The 21,183-nt window shown below is 45.7% G+C and overlaps 1 protein-coding gene across 1 annotated transcript in view; it reads right to left on the reverse strand.

Annotated features, from left to right (window-relative positions):
* Positions 1 to 17,496, reverse strand: part of HEATR4 (HEAT repeat containing 4) — a 132,802-nt gene extending 115,306 nt beyond the window's left edge. Inside the window, exons 1-3 of the mRNA XM_030215365.1 lie at positions 17,320 to 17,496; positions 6,745 to 7,670; positions 1,751 to 1,938 (exon numbers count right to left, since the gene is read on the reverse strand). Of these exons, the coding sequence (XP_030071225.1) occupies positions 1,751 to 1,938; positions 6,745 to 7,646 (1,090 nt within the window). The 5' untranslated portion in view covers positions 7,647 to 7,670; positions 17,320 to 17,496. The remainder of the gene's footprint in view (positions 1 to 1,750; positions 1,939 to 6,744; positions 7,671 to 17,319) is intronic.
* Between the last annotated feature and the right edge of the window lie 3,687 nt (positions 17,497 to 21,183).

The raw sequence follows: 21,183 nt of genomic DNA on the forward strand, positions 1-21,183 counted from the left end.
AGCAAACTGTGTTTAGAAAAGGTGTTTAAACTGAGCATAAAGAACATAAGTATTGCCATACTGGGATAGACCGAAGGTCCATCAAGCCCAGTATCCCATTTCCAACAGTGGTCAATCGAGGTCACAAGTACCTGGCAAGATCCCAAAAGAATATAACCTAATAATGGCTTATAGACATTTCTTTTTAAAACCCTGCCAGCTGCTTGTACCACATTCTCTGGCAACGAATTTCAGGGTTTAATTACATGTCGAGTGAAGAAACCTCTTACTCTGTTCATAATTATACCTTTTGCAATATAATGTAAGCCACATTGAGCCTACAAATAGGTGGGAAAATGTGGGGTACAAATGCAGCAAATAAATAAATATTTTCTCCAATTTGTTTTAAATGTACTACTTAGCAGCTTCATTGTGTACCCCCTAATCCTTGCATTTTTGGAAAGAGTAAACAAGTGATTCAATCTACCTGTTCCACTCCACTCAATATTTTATAGACCTCTATCATATCTCCCCTCAGCGTCTCTTCTCCAAGCTGAAGAGCCCTAGCCTCTTTAGCCTTTCTTCATAGGGAAGTCATCCCATCCCCTTTATCATTTTCATCGTCCTCCTTTGTACCTTTTCTAATTCTGCTACATCTTTTTTTTAGATGCGATGACCAGCATTGCATACAGTATTTAAGATGCAGTTGCACCATGGAGCGATACAAAGGCAATATAATATCCTCAGTTTTGTTTTCCATTTCTTTCTTAATAATTCCTAACATTATGTTTGCTTTCTTAGCCGCCGCTGCACACTGAGCAGAAGGTTTCAATGTATCATCAACAGATACCTAGATCTTTTTCCTGGGTGGTGACTCCTAGTGTGGAACATTGCATGTAGAAAAGGAAAGAGAAACTCAAACTACAGCTACATGATGCGTCACTTTGCACTTGCTCACATTAAATGTAATCTGCCAGAGGGTGTGTGGGTGGGGGGGGGGGGGGAGTTGGAGGGATTAAAAGTGGTGATTATGACTCAATTATTGCTGTCTTCAAGTTCTATATAAGTATGTTTGGAAGTATGTCGTCTGCCATTTAGATGCCCAGTCTCCAAGTCTCATAATGTCCTCTTGCAAATTTTCACAATCCTCTTGTGATTTAACAACTTAAAATAACTTTGTGTCATCCGCAAATTTAATTACCTCACGAGCTATTCTCATCTCTGGATCATTTATAAATATGTTAAAAAGCAGCAGTCCCAGCACAGACCCCTGGGGAACCCTACTATCTCCATTGAGAATACTGACTATTTAATCCTACTGTCTGTTTTCTATCTTTTAACCAGTTCTAAATCCACAATTACTAATGCAGAACTTGCCTGTGTATTTATAAAGGCAATGTGTCTTTAGAAAAGGGTTTAAAACTGAACCTTGCTAGTGCACAAACCTGCCTGTATTTGGGAAAAGGCAAAGTGGGGTTAGAAGAAGTGGAATTAAGGGTAAGAGTGATAAGAGTGGGCACTCCCTTACATCTATCTACATGCATTATTTTCCTACCCAATCTAAATATATTGCCTCAAACAGTTCCTCCTAATGCAGCTAAAACTGCACATATTGTGGATCCCATGTGTACTTTTAGCCAGGTTAAGGGTGGGCAATTTTCATACAGCTCTACTACTTGGACTTTTGAAAACTGCCCAATAAAATGTCCTCACTTTCAGCATATAAGTTATTACCTGAATAGCTATAAAAGAATAGAGTTAATTGTGTTACCAGAATAAAGTTCATGTTCAAAGATATTTTCTGTGGTATAAATGGATTTCCCAGCTCGAGGGTTCAATATATCTTGGAGTCTAGTTGGTGAGGGAAGTTTAAAATGCTTCACAGGTAACCCTTCTACTGTCTTGTTCTCACTGTGTAGATCATCATGAGTCATCCTTTCCCAGTATTTGGATAACCCCCTGCAAACAAATACAAAAAGGTAACTCAAACTGCATGATGTATGTTTCTATACATATTAGTAGGTATGAGTGTGATGGTATTTGAGTGAGTTTAGTTGCACCCTTTTCTTTATGTTCAAACTAGCATTTGCTTCTCTCCTTCCTTACCCTCTCTCAAGGCAAGTCACCAACACCAAGATTATTCTACCAAGCACTGCAATCTTAATAATTAACTGTATTCTCAAAGCAAGGTGTAAGGAAGTGGGTGGTGCAGCTTAGTCACTTTACAACAGGTGATGCTAGTCTGCTGAGACTAAGGCCCAGATGCACTAAACTTTAACGACCCTTTAACGAAGAATTTTTGAACCCTGGCATGCATTAAAGGCCATTTTCCGACGACGGTAGCAGAAAATGAAAACGGAATGCAGATGAGCAAATTGTGTAGAAACCCTATTGAAACGAGATGCACTAAAGTTTTCCGCCTGCCCTAATGCTGGAAAACTGCTGGAAAGCTAACGACAGGTCTGTACCTGTCATTAGGGCTGTCCGACTAAAATCTTCTATGTAACAACCACCCAAAAAAAGTGAGGGGGTGAAAACGCGCGTCAGGGGCGTCCTTTATTGACGCCCGAGGTCGCTGCTTCTCCCCACTCCCCCTGCATCAATCTAAGTGAAAAAAAGGATCGGGAGGGGACAAAGGCGCTTATCAGGAGCGTCCTGTATGGACGGCCATGCCCCCCCCACCCGAGGTCGCCGCTGCTCCCCGCTTATCCCTGTATGAAAAAAAAACTCAAAATAAAAATCAAACCTTTTGCAGCGCTGGGCCCCCCTCCCTTCCTGTCTCTCTCTTTTCCTTCTCCCACCACTGCTCCGCCTCCCGCCATCCTCCGCCCCGTGCCCCGCCCCCTAAGGTCATCGCCGCTGCTCCCCCCCTCCACCGGTCCCCCCTCCTCCTTACCGGCCCATGCAGCGCCTCTCACCTCTGTGTGAAGGCGCTGCACGGGCAGAAAGAACAGCTAATGCCTCCAGTCTTCACGTCTCTCCTTTCCTCCTGGGCCCGCCCCCCCCCCCCCCCCCGTCTGACGTTGTTACTTACGTCAGACAAGGGCGGGCCCAAGAGGAAAGGAGAGACGCGAAGACTGGAGGCATCAGCTGTTCTTTCTGTCTGTGCAGCGCCTTCACACAGAGGTGAGAGGCGCTGCACGGGCTGGTAAGGAGGAGGGGGGACCGGTGGAGGGGGAGACCAACCTCAGGGGGGCGGGGCACAGGGGCGGAGGATGGCGGGAGGTGAAGCAGTGGTGGGAGAAGAAGAGAGAGACAAGAAGGGAGGGGGGCCCGGCGCTGCAAAAGGTTTGATTTTTATTTTGAGTTTTTTTTCATAGAATGAGAAGCGGGGAGCAGTGGCGACCTCGGGCGGGGGGGGGGGGGGGGCAAGGCCATCCATACAGGACGCTCATGATGAGCGCCTTTGCCCCCTTCCGATCCTTTTTTGATGTTTGTTAAGATTTTATATTGTATGCAGGGGAAAGCGGGTAGCCACGTGTTTGTGTTGTTGGTTTTTTTTTTTTTTTTTTGGTTTTGACGTTTGTGGCATGCATAGAGCAGCCAGCATAACGCTTGGCTGCTCTGCGCATGCTTTAGGGGCCTTTTACCGACGGGGATTACACCAATTTGACGTATCTTTAATGCATTGTACTTTACAATACCGTACCGAACATTAAAGACTTGTTTTTTTGGTGCATTCTTAGTTTTTTAAAATTCGTTAAGGACTTTTACGTTTTACATTTTTTTACGAAAGGTTGATGCATCTGGGCCTGAGTCACAGCAGCGGGACGGGCTCAAAACCATCAGTCAAGGAATTCTCCTAAAGTGTTGGCTGGGCTACAGTACTTGTAGGGAAGTCCCAGGGAAGCAAGGAGTGGCCCTAGCTCAGAGGTTTGCATGAGAAGGAAAAGAAGGCTGCAAAGGTAAAGGAATGCCTTTATTTTCTGTGAAGACACAGTTTCTGAGTGTCCTAGTTGAAGCCAGATCTGTCTGAGTAACTGCAATTATTTATTTATTAGGATTTATTTACCACCTTTTTGAAGGAATTCACTTACGGCGGTGTACAGCAAGAATAAGTCAAACATAAGCAATTACACTGAAGAAGAAAGAACTGTTAAGAGAGAAGCAAGTGAGTGTTATTGGGGTTGCTTACCAGGATTGGAAAGTAGAGGAGTGTGGTAGCCGTGTTAGTCCACTCTTAAGGTTATCAATAGAAATCAAACAAAATAAAACATGGAAAAGAAAATAAGATGATACCTTTTTTATTGGACATAACTTAATACATTTCTTGATTAGCTTTCGAAGGTTGCCCTTCTTCGTCAGATCGGAAATAAGCAAATGTGCTAGCTGACAGTGTATATAAGTGAAAACATTCAAGCATTACTATGACAGTTTGACAGGGTGGGAGGATGGGGGTTGGTAGGAGGTATGCATGGGGACATCAAAGCATATCATTGATATTCTAACAGGATAGGTGTGGTCAGTACTTCCATGCCAGTGAAGCTTGAAGGATTTCAACCAGTGTTGAGTGGCCCAGTACAGTGCGCCAGATGAAGCAATGGAGAAAGCTGAAGTGAATAGCAATACGATGCCTGTGCAAGTGGATATGCAGGTGTGGTGTCAATTCCACACAGAAGAAGGGGGGCAGCCAGAGGCCTCTTTGGTACTGGGCTCTCCAGTTGTAGAAGTGAATAAGGTGTTGAGAGTGACAAAGTCGTTCAGCAGAACACTGGCTACCGAAGAGTCCTGGAAGATGAAGAAGAGGACTCAGAAGGAGCTGTGCTATCACAGGCAGGGACACCTCAAGGGCAGAGTGGTCTGCAAAGATCCCTTAAAGTGGAGAGTCCTGGAGCACCAGGTGCCTGAGGATGGGACTCCCAAGTGGACAATGAGGACATGAATTAAGGTTGCGCGGGGCCGACTCGAACAATGACAGGAAGTATCTCTACCACGGAGAGAGTGGTAGATAACTGGAATGCCCTCCCGCGGGGAGGTGGTGTAAATGAAAACAGTAATGGAATTCAAAAATGCGTGGGATAAACACAGAGGAATCCTGTATAGAAGGCGTGGAACCAAACAATCTTAGCAGTGATTAGATGGCAACGCCAGTAATTGGGAAGCAAAGCCAGTGCTGGGAAGACTTCTACAGTTTGTGCCCTGATCATGGCTGGACAGATTCAGCTTCCATAACTGGAGAACAAGGCTAGTGAAGTGCCTGAAAATGGCAAGGACAAATCAAGACCAAGTATATGTATCATACCATAAGGTATATCTTGTTGGGCAGATGGGATGGCCTTTTACAGGTCTTTATCTGCCGTCATCTACTATGTTACTATGACTGAATTCAAGTGTGTTGCAAGGCTATTGGTGTGACAGGGCCCAGTGGCTGCTGTGCTTCTTGTGCCCTGTCTGTGTGATAGGGTTGGAGACAGAACCTGTCTGGGAGGGGAGGTTGGTTTTTGCCCAGGGACAGGTTGAAGTTCGCCGGGGGTCGATGGGGGCCCCCAAATATCCTAGTGAGCGCTACCCTCCAACCCCTAGGAAGGGTGACCCAGGTAGTGGCAAGCACTCAACCTAGTATGGTTGAGCTGAGAACGGTATGTGAGGGAGTGAGTGGTATAGCGGCAGGTGCCCATAGGAACACTCCTTCACTAAAGATGAAGTTATCTGCCTTACAGCAGGAGGCACTAAGAGGACACAGTTTAGCTGCCTGAAAGCAGGTGGCACTAAACTGCCAAAGCAGGTCCTGAATCAGAAGGGCAGGGCTCAGAGGGAAGGAAGGTTCAATGCCCTGAGAGAGTGTAGAACCAGTGAGCCACCATGTGTACAGGCTTCCAAGAGGGAGGTCCTGAGAGGACTCCAGTCTAAGCAGAGCCGTAGTACCTGAGAGTAACAGGAAAGCAGTGGCTCAGAGTGAGTGTGTGAAGACTATCAAGATAGGATATAACCTTGAATTGTATGCAGAAAGTACTTGCTTTTGATGTATGTCCAGAGGGAACCCAGGAGGGTGTTAAAAGGCAGTGTACTGGACTAGGCTGGGAGCCAGCCCTAAAGAGAGAACCCCGACAGTGAGATGTGAAAAACTAGAGAAACAGAGACTGTACTTGTGCTAGACGTAAGCCTGTGAAGTAACAGGGGGCACATTTCCCAGCATTGAATATCTGGGAATAAAGCCAGCAGCGGTCAGCAAAAAACTGACCGCTGCTGGCTGAATATCGACCCCAGTGTATTTAGGTCTTTAGGAGGGCAATTATCAAAAGTGCCTGCTTTTAGTGCAAATTTATTAAGTATTATAACTCATGGTGTTTGCACCAGAAATCAAAGCAAAATCATCTGCCTTATTACCTTGGATAAATTCCACACATAAACTATGCTTAGTTTCTTTGTGCATAAGTTTTCTGTCAGAAACAATGTGGATAACTCCTTTTTCCTCTCTCTCTCTCATTAGCCCAAGGACATTTGCTGTTGTCTATAGATAAAAGTATGCAGTTATCACTTCTTAATTTCTCCAGGTTATACTTACAGCTATGTACACTAACTGGCCTCTGGCTTCAGGCACTGATTTGTCACACTGTTTTGCAGCCTTGATTCATTAAAGTCTATTCCAAAAACAGTGAAAGGGCGAACAGCTTTACTGAATCAAGGCTGCTCTTATTGGTTTTATTCCATCAGTGTCATTTGGGGTCAGGCTCCACAGGTAGAGTGAAGACAATGTAATCCCATACAAAGCTATATTAATATGACTGAAGGAAGGAGCCTGTTGCTACTTTCTTATTCTCTTACTGGTAATAGATTAGAAGGGGTGTCTCAGGTTTTATTTCTTCTACAAGGCTTGGTTTTTGTTCCACAACAGGTGCTTCCTCTTCCTCACCAACTTTGAAATCGCTCTCAGTCATGTTTGTATCTGAAACAAGGCCTACCAAGTGTTTTAAATTATAGCGTTTTTTCAGCTGAGTGCGAGTCACACAATGGCCCATCTGACGATTCACAATCCACTGTGCTGTGGTCCTGGTCAGCTTCTTCAGCACTTCTTCGTGCCACTCAGAGTGCTGGTCGGGTGGTGTTTGGGTTTTTATCTCAGGTCCCCTTTCTTTGTGTGTTTTTGCTGAAGCTAAGGCACCATCTGGTAACTGTGTTAAAAATGTCCTTGAATCAGGAGCCTCTGTGTCAGCATCAGAGGGAGAAAAGACAGAGAAAGATGAAGTGGAAGTCTGAACATCTCCCATGCTTTTGAATATGGCATCTCCAAGATTTGGAGAATATTTTATTGCTGCCTGCTTACAGTAAGGAACAGCATACTTCATATGACAAGGTTGGTGTTTTGGAGGGTCTATTTTCAGCTGCTTCTTATGAATATGCCTTTTCTGCTTGAAGTCTGGGAAGACGTGTGAACTGTTGTAAATACTTTTGGCATCCCATTCCTTATACGGCAGACTGGGGAACGCTCGAAGGCGCACCACCTCTGAGGAGAAGCTAAGGTCTGAGACAATCCTTTTAAGATATTCTGCTGGGAGGCAAGTGGAGTATTGCTGTGGTTTGTGGATGTTTATCAGGGATCTAGATATTTTTCGAGGGTCCAAGTAGTCAGCTGACAGTTCATCTACCTGGGGGAGAACTACCACAGGGCATAATGGTAAATTAGATTTGATGGAGGTTGCAGTTTCCATCCTTTCACTGGCAGGCATCTCTCTTAACGGCAAACACTGAAACTGAAGAAAAAAAAAAAGATTTAAGAACTATGTAGTATGATACCGCTTTTTGTGATGATAGTTGTGTTACAAAGAGAGAAACAAGGATACTTCTCTGCTACTGCTGCTCTAACAGAACCATAATGATAGACTTCATGTGACCTTCCAAGTGCCTCAACAGAAACGCTATCGATCCTGGAGATTACAAAATGGGATAGACTTGGATGCGCCTAAATTGATTATCCCAAGACTATGAATGCTATAACACAGACTTCACACCACGAAACTCCACTAGTAACAAGGGGGGAGGGGATTAGGGGGGGGATACGCTGTTCTCTGTTTTTGATGTTCCAACGTTCTGTACGTGATACAGGATGTTGTCAATATGCTATTGTTTAAAAACGTCAATAAATACAATTAAAAAAAAAATGAAACAGCTTTTTGCAAGCTCTAAAACTTTTATAACATTCTTGTTTCACTAGATGACAGAGTCAGTGCAAATCAACTGTCTTCATTTTCTTTGTAACAATATTAATGAAGAAGGGAAAATGAAAAGAATATATGTGAAGGGAGATGGGTAGGATGAATGACTATTAGAATACTATCTTCCAAGAAAAGCAGTTACAGGTGAATAATTACCTTTTCTCTAAAGAAAATTATGTTTACTACAGTCATACTTATGGAATTAGTTTCCAAGGATTATCTGATAATCAAACAGCAAATCAAAAAATAGAGAAAACCTGAAGATGAATTAAAAATACAGGCCCTAATTGGTTGGAAGTCAACATTATCCAGAAAACAAATTTTGTACCACTAACCATTCAAACCTAGAGTTTCAATCAAAATTAATGTGTCTGATTTGAGATTTTGCAAGTTATTAAAGACTCATGTTATCTATCTAAAATATTTAGTGAAATTACTCGATGTATTACGTCAACTTAGATAGATTATGAATGAAGCTGTACTCTTTCTAGTGCTGGCCTAGTTTTTATTTTATATTGTAATCCGCATTGATCCTTTGGTAGTAAGTAGCGGAATATACATTTTTTTATTGTAGTAATCTGGTACTTGAGAACACCCTACATCATAGGTCTGATTTTAGAATACCTGCAATGAATATTTACAAGATGTATTTGAGAACAAACATGTGCATTTGTGTATCTTGATTACCCTAAAACCCAGAAATATAGGGGTCAATTCTATGTGTGCCAAAATTTAGGTGCAAACATGCACCGCACAGAGTGCAAATTCTATAATGGAATCTGGGCACCCACCCCCTGAAAACCAAGCAAGGTAGGCCTAGTCCCCTCCAGGTATACCTTGACAAAACCCTGGTGATCCAGTGGTAAGCAGGAGCGAGACCCACTCACTACTGCCCATTCAGAGGCTGCTTCAAAATGGCTGCTGGGACCTTGCTGTACTTCAGGTAGGGCAGGAGTGAGTGGGAATCGCTCCTGACCACTTATCTGTGGACTACCAGGGCTTCGTCAAGGTGGGGTAAGGGTGCCTGGGCCTAACTTGCTCTATCTTCAGTGGGGGGATTGAGTGGGGATCAGGATAGAGGGTAGTCAGAGCTGATACCCAGAAGCTAACAGAGCACTGACTGATATTCAGACCAATGCCTGGTTATCTTCTCTCCATTAAGTTAGGACAGCCTTTTTTCTGTCCTAACTTTATGCAGGTTCCTAACCAGCTAGTGGGCTGAACGTTGCCACTAACCAGCTAAGTAGCCACTCAGCCCGAACTGTGCCCCCAGCCCACCCCTAACCTTGCCAGTTAGGGTAGGGGTTGGCTGTTAAGAGGAAATATTCAGTGGCACTGTTCAGTTAAATGCCACTGCATATTGCCGCTTAGCCCAGACAAGCAATTTTGGCCATTTTAATCACTTTAAATAATATCTACCCTTTTGTAAATACCAATTCATTAAATGTTGCCTCTACCACATTATACACTATGATTGCTTTAAGTGATTAAGGTAAAATTATGTATCATACCTGATAATTTTCTTTCCATTAATCATAGCTGATCAATCCATAGACTGGTGGGTTGTGTCCATCTACCAGCAGGTGGAGATAGAGAGCAATCCTTTTGCCTCCCTATATGTGGTCATGTGCTGCCAGAAACTCCTCAGTATGTCGATATCCAAGCTCCATCCGCAGGACTCAGCACTTAGAGAATTACACCCACAAAGGGACACTCTGCCCAGCTCACCACCGCCGAAACGGGGGAGGGGAATTAACCCAGCTCATCCCCACACAAGTGGGGGAGGGGAATCCGTCCAGCTCATCCCGCGGAGCGGGGGAGGGACACCACACCCGCCGATGCGGGGGGATCTGGCTTATCATGCAACCGCAACCGCGGGAGGAGCTGACTGACCCTAACACTGCCGAAGCGGGAGGGGTACAAAGTTGCCCTACTGCCGCACGAAGCGGGAGGGAGCGCCGGCAGAATTTAAGTCTCAATACAGCCCCGTAAAACGGAGGGGAGAGGAATGCAGCAGCTCACTGTAACACAAATTCGTCTCAACTCTTGAAGAATCCATTGAAAAACTTGAACACAAAGTCCTCCTGAACAGGAACTGAAGACTAAACTTGAACCTGAAATGCAACCAGAATATAAACAATACAGATATCTGGGAGGGGCTATGGATTGATCAGCTATGATTAATGGAAAGAAAATTATCAGGTATGATACATAATTTTACCTTCCATATCATCATGCTGATCAATCCATAGACTGGTGGGATGTACCGAAGCAGTACTCACCCAGGGCGGGACATAGAAATCCCTGACCGCAACACTGAAGCTCCAAACCGGGCCTCCGCCCGAGCAGCCACAGTCAAGCGGTAATGCCTGGAGAAGGTATGGGCCGATGCCCAAGTTGCCGCCTTGCAAATCTCTTCCAAGGAGACGGACCCGGCCTCTGCCATCGAGGCCGCCTGAGCTCAAGTGGAGTGAGCCTTCAGCTGGATAGGCGGCACCTTCCCCGCGGCCACATAAGCCGCTGCAATGGCTTCCTTGACCCATCTTGCCACTGTAGGCTTAGCAGCCTGCAGACCCTTACGAGGACCTGCAAACAGGACAAACAGATGATCCGACTTCCGGAAATCATTGGTCACTTCCAAGTATCTGATGATGACTCGTCTCACATCCAGATATTTGAGAGCAGAGTATTCCTCTGGGTAGTCCTCCCTACGAAAGGAAGGGAGACAGAGCTGCTGATTCACATGGAAGCGAGAAACAATCTTGGGCAGAAAGGAAGGCACTGTGCAAATAGGCACTCCTGCCTCAGTGAACTGCAGAAAGGGCTCTCGACATGAGAGTGCCTGGAGCTCGGAAACTCTTCTGGCTGAAGTGATAGCCACCAAAAAGACTGCTTTCAACGTCAGGTCTTTCAGAGATGCCCTTGACAAGGGTTCAAAAGGCGGCTTCTGCAAGGCTCTTAGCACCAGGTTGAGATTCCACGCAGGCACCACTGAGTGCAGAGGAGGGCGCAGGTGATTAACTCCCTTGAGAAAGCGCACCACATCTGGCTGCGAAGCCAGGGAAGCACCCTTCAGGTGGCCCCTGAAGCAAGCCAGAGCCGCTACCTGGACTTTAAGGGAACTGAGCGACAGGCCTTTCTCCAGACCTTCTTGCAGGAACGCCAACACTGAAGAAATTGGAGCAGTGAAGGGAGAAAGTGAGCCTGCTTCACACCACGCTGGAAAAGTACGCCAAACCCTGGCGTAAGCAGTAGAAGTAAAGCGCTTCCTCGCTCTCAGCATAGTGGCGATGACCTTGTCTGAGAAGCCCTTCTTTCTCAGACGCTGCCACTCAATAACCAGGCCGTAAGACCAAAGGGGGAGGGATCCTCCATCACCACGGGACCCTGATGCAACAGGCCCTGCTCCACTGGCAGCCACAGAGGATTGTCCACTGAGAGCCTGATCAAGTCCGCATACCAGGGACGTCTGGGCCAGTCCGGACCCACCAGGATTATCCGGCCCGGATGCTTTGCCGGTCTAGCACCCTGCCCAACATGGGCCAGGGCGGGAACACATAGAGAAGCTCCTGTGTCGGCCACTGTTGGAGAAGAGCATCTACTCCCAGGGATCAAGGGTCCCGTCCTCTGCTGAAAAAGCGCGGCACTTGGCAATTGGCCGATGACGCCATCAGATCTAGGCTTGGCTGGCCCCAGCGCTTCGTGATGTCCAAGAACGCCTGAGCAGATAGCTGCCACTCTCCGGGAGCTTCCGCCCACTGGCATAGATTCATGGCCTCCTTGGCTAGAGGGGCGCTCTTGGTACCTCCCTGGCGGTTGACATAGGCCACAGCCGTGGCATTGTCCGACAGGACCCGTACTGGCTTCAACGCCAGTACCGGGATGAACTCCAAAAGCGCCAACCGAATGGCTCTGAGTTCCAGGAGGTTGATAGACCACTTTGCCTCTGCAGGAGACCAGAGCCCCTGCGCTGTCCTTCCCAAGCAGTGGGCTCCCCAGCCCGACAAAGAGGCGTCCGTCGTGATGACAATCCACTCCGGGGTCACCAGAGGCATTCCTGCAGACAACTTGTCTGTCTGCAGCCACCAGCTCAGCGCCTTGCGCACTGCTGGGTCCAAGGGAAGGCGCACAGCATAATCCTCCGACACCGGAGTCCAGCGCTGCAGCAGAGAGAGTTGTAGTGGTCTCATATGAGCCCTGGCCCAGGGCACTACTTCCATCGTGGCCGTCATAGAGCCCAACAGCTGCACATAGTCCCAAGCCCGAAGAGGAGAGGCTACTAGGAACTGGTCCACCTGAGCCTGAAGTTTGACAATCCGATTGTCCGGCAGGAACACTCTGCCCACTTGGGTGTCGAATCGAACTCCCAGATACTCGAACTCCCACATACTCCAGGGACTGAGTCGGGCGCAGCTGGCTCTTCTCCCAGTTGATGATCCACCCCAGGGAGCTCAAAAGAGCAATCACCCGGTCCACAGCTTTGCCGCACTCTGCATAAGAGGGGGCTCGGATCAACCAGTCGTCCAGATAAGGATGGACTTGTACTCCTTCCTTTCGCAGGAAGGCCGCGATGACCACCATTACTTTGGAGAAGGTCCGCGGAGCAGTAACCAACCCAAAAGGGAGGGCTCTGAACTGGAAGTGTCGGCCCAGGACTGCAAAACGCAGAAAGCGTTGATGAGGAGGCCAGATGGGAATATGCAGGTATGCTTCCTTGAAGTCCAAGGAAGCCAAGAACTCCTCTGCCTTCACTGCCACTATAACAGAGCGGAGAGTCTCCATGCGAAAGTGCCGAACTTTCAAGGCCCGATTGACCCCTCTGAGGTCGAGGATAGGCCGGACAGAATCTCCTTTCTTTGGTACCACAAAGTAAATGGAGTAACGTCCCTTGCCAATCTGATTTTCTGGCACCGGAACGACCGCACCCAGGAGTATCAGGTTGTCCAAGGTCTGCTGCACTGCCACAGCTTTGACCGGAGACTTGCAGGGAGAGAGTACAAACCCGTCTCTTAAGGGTCGGCAGAACTCTAACTTGTAGCCGTCTCTGATGACTTCCAGAACCCAAGCGTCTGAAGTTACCCTGGTCCACTCGCCCAGAAACGAGGACAGGCGCCCTCCAATCTGCACTGGGCCATGGACCATGACCCCGTCATTGGGTACGAGACCCTGGGGGAGGACCGGAGGGCGCACCTCCGGGACGGCGGTCTCTGCGAAAGGAATGCTGCTTGGGGGAGAAGTTCCTTTTGAAGGAAGAGGGGGCAGAGGAGCCCGACTTGCCCGGGCGGTACCGACGGGCTTCCTGAAACCGTCCTCTGGAGATACCGGGGCGAGCACTGGCCCGAGCCCTGACCTCTGGTAACCTCTTGCCCTTAGACGTGCCGAGATCGGTCACGATTTTGTCCAGCTCGACCCCAAAGAGCAGCTTGCCTTTAAAAGACAACTTAGCCAGGCGGGACTTAGAGGCGTGGTCCGCAGACCAATGTTTCAGCCAAAGCCAGCGCCGCACAGAGACTGTCTGAGCCATACCTTTAGCCGAGGCTCTCAAGACATCATACAGTAAGTCTGCCAAATAAGCCAAGCCCGATTCCAGGGCCGGCCAATCAGCCCTCAAGGAAGGATCCGAGGGGGAAGCCCGCTGCACCATCGTCAGGCACGCCCTGGCCACATAGGAGCTGCAAACTGAGGCCTACAAACGTAAGGCAGCCGCCTCGAATGGACGACCTTAAAGCCGCTTCCAATCTTCTGTCTTGGGCGTCCTTTAGGGCCGTGCCACCTTCCACCGGCAACGCCGTTTTCTTAGTCACCGCAGTGATTAAAGAATCCACAGTAGGCCAAATAAAGGCCTCACGTTCACTTTCAGGCAAAGAATAGAGGCGGGACATAGCCCTAGCCACTTTGAGGCTCGCTTCCGGGACATCCCATTGAGCCGAAATTAAGGTGTGCATGGCATCATGCACGTGGAAGGTTCTAGGCGGGCGCTTCGTCCCCAGCATAATGGCAGAGCCAACAGGGGCTGAGGGAGAGACGTCCTCTGGCGAGGAAATCTTCAAAATGCTCATGGCCTGCACTAACAGGTTGGGCAAATCCTCTGAGCGAAAGATCCGTGCTGCAGAGGGGTCATCCGCTCCATCCGAGCGGGAATCCGTCTCCTCCAAGGAATCCCCAAAGGACCATTGGGAGAACTCAGATACGCTGCCCTCATCTACATCAGAGGAAATAGAGTCCTCTAAGGCCTGGGAATCCACCCGAGGATGTTTACTTCCGGGGGCCTCAACCCCTTTATCGGACAAGGGAGAAGGGGCAGCGTTTTGCATAAGAAAAGGCCTGATGCAGCAGCAAAATAAACTCGGGGGAGAAACCCCCCAGACTGTGCACTTCAGCAGCCTGGGCCACAGCCCTAGACGCACCCTCAACCGGCGCTCGCAATAGCGGGGGAGAAACATGCTGCGCATCCAAGATGGCGTCCGGCGCGACACTCCGTGAAGGAGCTGCGCGGGAAGAACGGCGCTTAACTTTAGCCGCTTTTCTGCCGTCGCCCAAATGAAGGGCGGCCATGGCATTAACGTCTCCCACCTCAAGGGCGGCCCAAGAAGAAGCCGTCCGAGCAGCGTGGCCGGCCAAGATGGCAGAGGCGAGCCGCGGGGGATGGGCGTTTATGGCGGGAAAAAACCGCCGCACCCGAGGAAGAACCAGGACACTGACCGGCCTCCAAACTGACACCCAACAAGGGCGAATCCGACTTTAAAACCCCCGCATCCCCGCTAGACGCGCACACACGGTCCGGGAAGCGATTCTTTGCGCCCTCGCCCTCCGACGACATCAGCCACGTGGTGATCAATCGGGGAACCCCCTGCCCGCTACAAAAAGGTAAAAATTACCTGCTTTCCGCTCCGAGCTGTAACGACCTGGTGTCCCAGTGAGTAGCTGCAATAAACGTTTAAATAAACGTCGAAATAAACGCCCTTAAGGACGTCCAAAATTTTTTTTTTTTTTTAAACGGAGCCAGCGGGAGGGGGGAGAAAAGGAGGGACCTGGCACCACCAGGTTTGCACTTGCTCAAGAAGAGCCCTCAACCCCAGGCACTCAACAAAACCTAAAAATTAGGCTTGGAGGCCTAGCCAGAGCTGCTGCTGTGTGTGACCACCACCTGCTGAGATAGAGAACATACTGAGGAGTTTCCGGCAGCACATGACCACATATAGGGAGGCAAAAGTTTGCTCTCTATCTCCACCTGCTGGTAGATGGACACAACCCACCAGTCTATGGATTGATCAGCATGATGATATGGAATATTTGGTTCCGAATACGTTTATTTGAAGTTGGCTTATTGCTTGAGTGGATTATTTACAAGTCTAAGAACTGCTTATTTGGCCCCCCCAAGGTGTATACTAGTCCAGGTCCTGGGTCCAACAACTATTAAATCTTCTTTATGTACTAGGTTACTCCCACTAGAGGGCCACATACGCAACATACAAACCCAGGATTACATTTAAATTCTTGAAGGATAGTAAAGAACAAAACAACCTTTTTCCAAAAATGGAGAGGTTATAGAACCTAGAGGACATGAAATAAAGTTACAAGGGGGGAAATTTAAAAGCAACATTAGGAAATACTTTTTCATGGAGAGAAGAGTGGATACCTAGAAAGTTGTTCCATGGGAAGTGGTGGGGTTAAAAATGCATGACAGAATTCAAAATAGTGTGGGATAAACTCAGAGGTTCCCTATATGGTATGAAGAAGGAAAAAAGTACAGAGCATTTCCACTCACACTAACATTTAAATAGAACATAAAAAGAGGCATAAAAGGGTTAGACTGCACCGGGCGGGGGGGGGGGGGGGGGGGGGGGGAGTAACCCGCACAGTCGCAGGTGCAACCATGGTGCCTTTCTGGCCAGACTGGATAGTAGGCCATGTTGATCTTTATCATCATGTAATACATATACCTGTATATGATATGATTTAGATATTTATTATGCCTAAGTGGCACATTTTGTAAACCTGATCATCAGTGGAGAACTGAGTAAGGAGCTCAGCTCCAAAATTCAAAATTATGGCAAAAGGAGATAGTTTTTGCCATTCTAAAAATATCAAAAATAAAAACATACATATCACTCCATCATCTAGGTGTGTAATCCTGCTTTCTAAAAAATAAATTATATAATACTGGAGGATAAAGCCTCAGAGTTCTTACAAACACCCATAGTTACAATTGTGCTTGTCCACACCAATCATTGTCATAAAAACCTACCATTCAGCCTACAAAGTTCCAATTTGCTTGTATTTGCTTCCACATTCAATTTTTCAAAATTTTAAGCTTCATGAACATTATACAAAAATGATATCAAGCTAATCCTCCTGTTTACTAAACCGCATGGCTTAGTAAACAGGGGGTTTAAATTTGCTCATCTTTAAGTTGTGGTTCACCCCATATTACAGCCTGGTCCTCCAGACAACGCTGGCTTGAAGATAATACAAAGAGCTCATGAGAGCTCTGACCTCATGTGCAACTTTCTTAAATTAATCTCCTTAATTTTCTTACTCCTATTATTCCATCTTACCTATCCTGTGTTTCATCTTTGCTTATACCCTATGCTGTCAATTGTCTATTAAAATGTTTTATTTACTGCTGTAATTGTCTGTTGCTTATGTTTGACTTATTCTTGCTGTAAGCTGCCTTCAGTGAACTTCAGAAAGGCAGTAAATAAATCCTAATAAATAAATAGTAACTATGGGTGCTTACAAGAACTCTGAGGCTTTTTCAGTTTATCTTTTAGAAAGCAGGATTAGGCACGCAGATGATGGAATGAAATATATGTATGTGTTTTTGATATTTTGTGACCTCCACGCCTCTTGTTTTGTTTGGTGGCCATTGTTAAATTACAGAACACACATATAAATTTAAAGGCAATTATAAACATAGCCCTATTAACATGGGTAAACAGCAGCTGCACTTTCTAAAATGCAAAGATACCAAGTCACAGTACACGCATTAGGCTATTCTCACACGCCGAGCAAGCACCCCTCCTCACACCCACTCGGGGATCGGGGGACCGGTCTCCTCACACGCATTGGTGGGGGCGCTCTCCCCTCCCCAATGATCTGCCATCTCTCCCTCTAACTTCCACTCTCCTCCTTATCGGCGATACGGCACCTCTCCCTCAACCCCGCCCCCCCCCCCAACTCATACCTGAGGTCTCCCACTAACAATCCCAAGGTTTTCTTTCTCCGATGCCCCGTCCCCTAAGATGATACACACGCAACTTCTCCCCAGGACTTGCAGATCTCATAGCCACACAGTTGAAGTGATGTCACGGTGACGTTTATACCCGGCGTTTCAAAGCTCAGAAAGCTCTAATACAGTCTCTCCCCTACTGTATCTACCAAGGTGATTCTCAATCTAAACTCCTTGGTAACTACAAGGAGGTTGAAGAAAACAGGAGACGGGATGACGTAAAAACTTCAAGCCAATTAAGTTAGTCTGTTTCCCCCTTCCCCGCGCAGTCGTAGTCTTAGTACACTCAAAACAAAGCAAGCAAGCAAACCTATGAGCTGCTGTATCCTTGTTGTCGTTCTTTATTGTTGGTAGCATAGCATTTTAATTTGATCTCACTTATATTTTCAAACATGCTGGCTTGTGCAGCATACGGATGTACATAGATGATGTATTGCTTTCGATTCGTCGGTTAGAGGACTAGTTTGTTCAACATTTTAAATTGTGTGATTTGGAGGGGGCTGGTTATGTATTGGTTTCGTGCAGCGATGTTTTCACCTAGTAAAGGGGCCACCAAAACGGACATCATCATGTTATGAGAATCAGATACTTAACAATCAGACTTACTATTTATAATTACAATTAAAAATGTAATTAGGTTAAAACTGGGAGCATTTAACATCTTTTTTTTCCCTGTGTATACATCAAAAGAAAAAGATGGCATGTGAGAACTTGCTCCTTTTTATTCTGTGAAATGCAGTGGTGTATTATAAAAATACACTTCTATTTTTTTAATACAACTATTTCACAGATAGTATTGAATAATAAGGTAGGGGCTTCCTTCATGCAGAAGCTCTGTCCGGAGGCAGTCTAAATGTGCCAACGTTGTCCAGTTCAGCACACTATTAGCAGCCAAGTTCATATAAAGTTAATTATGTTCAATGGAAAATAAATCTGTTGTCTCAGGCTGCTTGCTATGTGAACATAACATCACTATTTCATTATTGATACCAAGTATTACATATTAAGGAGATTTGCTGTAAACATTGTTTTAATTCATTTATCCAGTCCTTACATGCACATAGTTTTACTTTTTAAACCCTAATGTGAATCCTAAGGGTGGTTAAACAATTAGGTATAAACTGTGTTGTTTGGGGGGGTGGGGGGTTACTTGTTTTGGACTGCTCTGGGTCCTGCTGATCTGTACATATGCTCTCTGGAATTTTGGAAGATGGAAATGAGTACATAAAAATAAAATTTTGGATGTACTCTGAATAAGTTGTTTACATTTGCAATGTATGTATGGATGCCTGTTATGGGGGTCGAGACTGCCTACCAAAATGCCATGATTCATAAGGCATATCTTATTGGAAAGAAATGTATCTTAGCAAATTGGACTCAACTAGAGGCTCCTTCATATTGGCAATGGCGCAATAGATTCCATGCTTTACTTATGTTAGAACTTCAGGAATCCCAAAATAACTTCAAAACACAACGTAGCTTCTATCTCACTTGGGAACAATATATATGTAATTTGGCACATCAGACCCATAATAATATTCTTAATAAACTTGGAGCCTTATCAGGCTCACTTTAAAGCTTATAAGGGTTTGATGAGGGGCCCCGTACTCCTTACTCACATTGTTGGATTAAGAGCAGAAGGGGGGAGGGGGTCTTGAGAGGGGGTGGGGAGGGTGCACTCACTTGTGGGATTATATTACAATCATAGGTATTGGCTACATTGGGTGAGGGAGGGTTTTGGGTGTGATTAAGGAAAGGGAGGAATGTTAGCATTTAGTGGAGACAAGAATGGGGTGTTTGTATTAAGAAAAACTGGTTGACACTTGGAGGAATATGGACTTTTTGGTTAGTGTACTTCGATGATTTATCCACAGAATAGGTGGAAGACAAAGATGCAATCACCTTTCTTTACTGAGCTGGGTAGGGATGGGGATACAAATTTGTTAAAAATTGAGAATTTGTGGTTATTACACATAATTTGTGTATGAAAAAGATGTATATGTTTTGAATTATTATCAATAAAATTGTTCAAACATAAAAAGGAGGGAGGAAAAACAAATGACAGCCGACATAGTTTAAAAAAATTAGGTGAAGGAAGCTATTAGAGCTAAATGAAAGAAATAGATGAAGGCCATGTGCTAGATGTAATCTACTTGGATTTCAGCAAAACCTTTGATGCGGTCCCCCACAGAAGACTCATGAAGAAGCTGAAAGGGCTGAACTTAGGGCTGAAAGTGTTGAACTGGATAGAAAACTGGTTGACTGACAGGTGGCAGAGGGTCGGTGCTGGGGCCCATTTTGTGTAATATATTTGTGAGAGATATTGCTGAAGGGTTGGAAGGAAAGGTTTGCCTTTTTGCGGATGACACGAAGATATCCAATTGAGTGGATACCCTGGAGGGAGTAGAAACAATAAGAAGGGATCTCAAAAAGTTAGAAGAATGGTCGAGGGTCTGACAATTAAAATGTAATCACAACTCTTCTTAGGGTTCTATTAAATGAAAACTGGCCTTGGATGTTGTAATATAAATATACTCTTCACACCAGTGTATGATTCACCTTCCACTCTTCAATTACTCGCTGTTTTCATTTATTAATATTTTTTATTTTTAATATGCAGTCCTCAGTGTTTGCTATTGTGCCTAATTACCACAATGTGCGGTAACAGCATGCAGCACAACAACCCTCAACCGTCATAGCACTGCTCCTGCCTTCCTTCCTAGCTCTTATAGGGTGAAAATCGCCATCTCTATGCTTTAAATCTTACAAATAAGTATAACACTGTTAGGCGTGTTCTAACCAGTGCAGGGTCTTCTCATGCTGTTGCTATTTGCACCCTTGTGAAAGTGCTTAAAATTGATGTTCCATTGATGTATATTCCTCCCTATACTAGGCCTGTAAGATGGGCCTGTTGCCCTCAGATTTGCTGTTGTCAGCATAAGTTTAGTTTCTCCTTGCAGCTCCTTATATGCAGAGTGCTTGATCAGTACATAGAAAGTATTGGTAAGCACTTCTTGCAAATCACATGTCAAGGAGAAACACAGGAGGAACTGAGGCTATGCAGCCCATATATGGCAGATAAAAATTGATATAACCTTGATGGTGAAGAGAGAGTGAGTACCCTCCAAAGAAGATGTTCCTCCAGAAATATGTGTTCAGAGAGAAGGACACCAGGTGTTTCATACTACTTGTTTATTTGCTGTTTTTGCACGCTGGGATCACGCTTTACTGATAAGGGATTAGCCAATGGCCTCTGTGAACACAAGCAGAAGAGGATGATAGAATAGAGGAAATTGCCATTTTTGTATACATATACAAAATAACAGAATATGATCATATTGTGTAATGGACGAAAACAGGAAAATCCATATATGAACAAATTAGGAGACATCAACATTATTTAGGAGAAATTAATCTTGTAACAGTATATAAATGAAAAATGAGAAAGTTTTGCTGAGCAGATTTTGTTATTTAGTCTGTGCGTCTGGCTACTGGGTGACAATTATTTTGTATTGGCTTGGAGAAATAGCAATAAATATTTGTACTGGTTGCGCCAAATCTAAGTCAGAATTGTCTCTCTTCTTCCAGCCTAGGAGTTTATCTGCGAGGGCTAAAGTGTCCTCCCCTCCAAGGGGGCAAGGGACGGGGGGAAATTACAGTAATAAATTTAAAATTAATCGGAGAAAATATTTCTTCACTCAATGTGTAATTAAACTCTGGAATTCGTTGACAGAGAATGTAGTAAAAGCAGTTAGCTTACCGGGGTTTTTAAAGGTATGGCTGGCTTCCTAACAGAAAAGTCCATAAGCCATTATTAAA

Source organism: Microcaecilia unicolor, chromosome 9, assembly GCF_901765095.1.
Source record: "Microcaecilia unicolor chromosome 9, aMicUni1.1, whole genome shotgun sequence".
NCBI classification, from domain to species: Eukaryota; Metazoa; Chordata; class Amphibia; order Gymnophiona; family Siphonopidae; genus Microcaecilia; species Microcaecilia unicolor.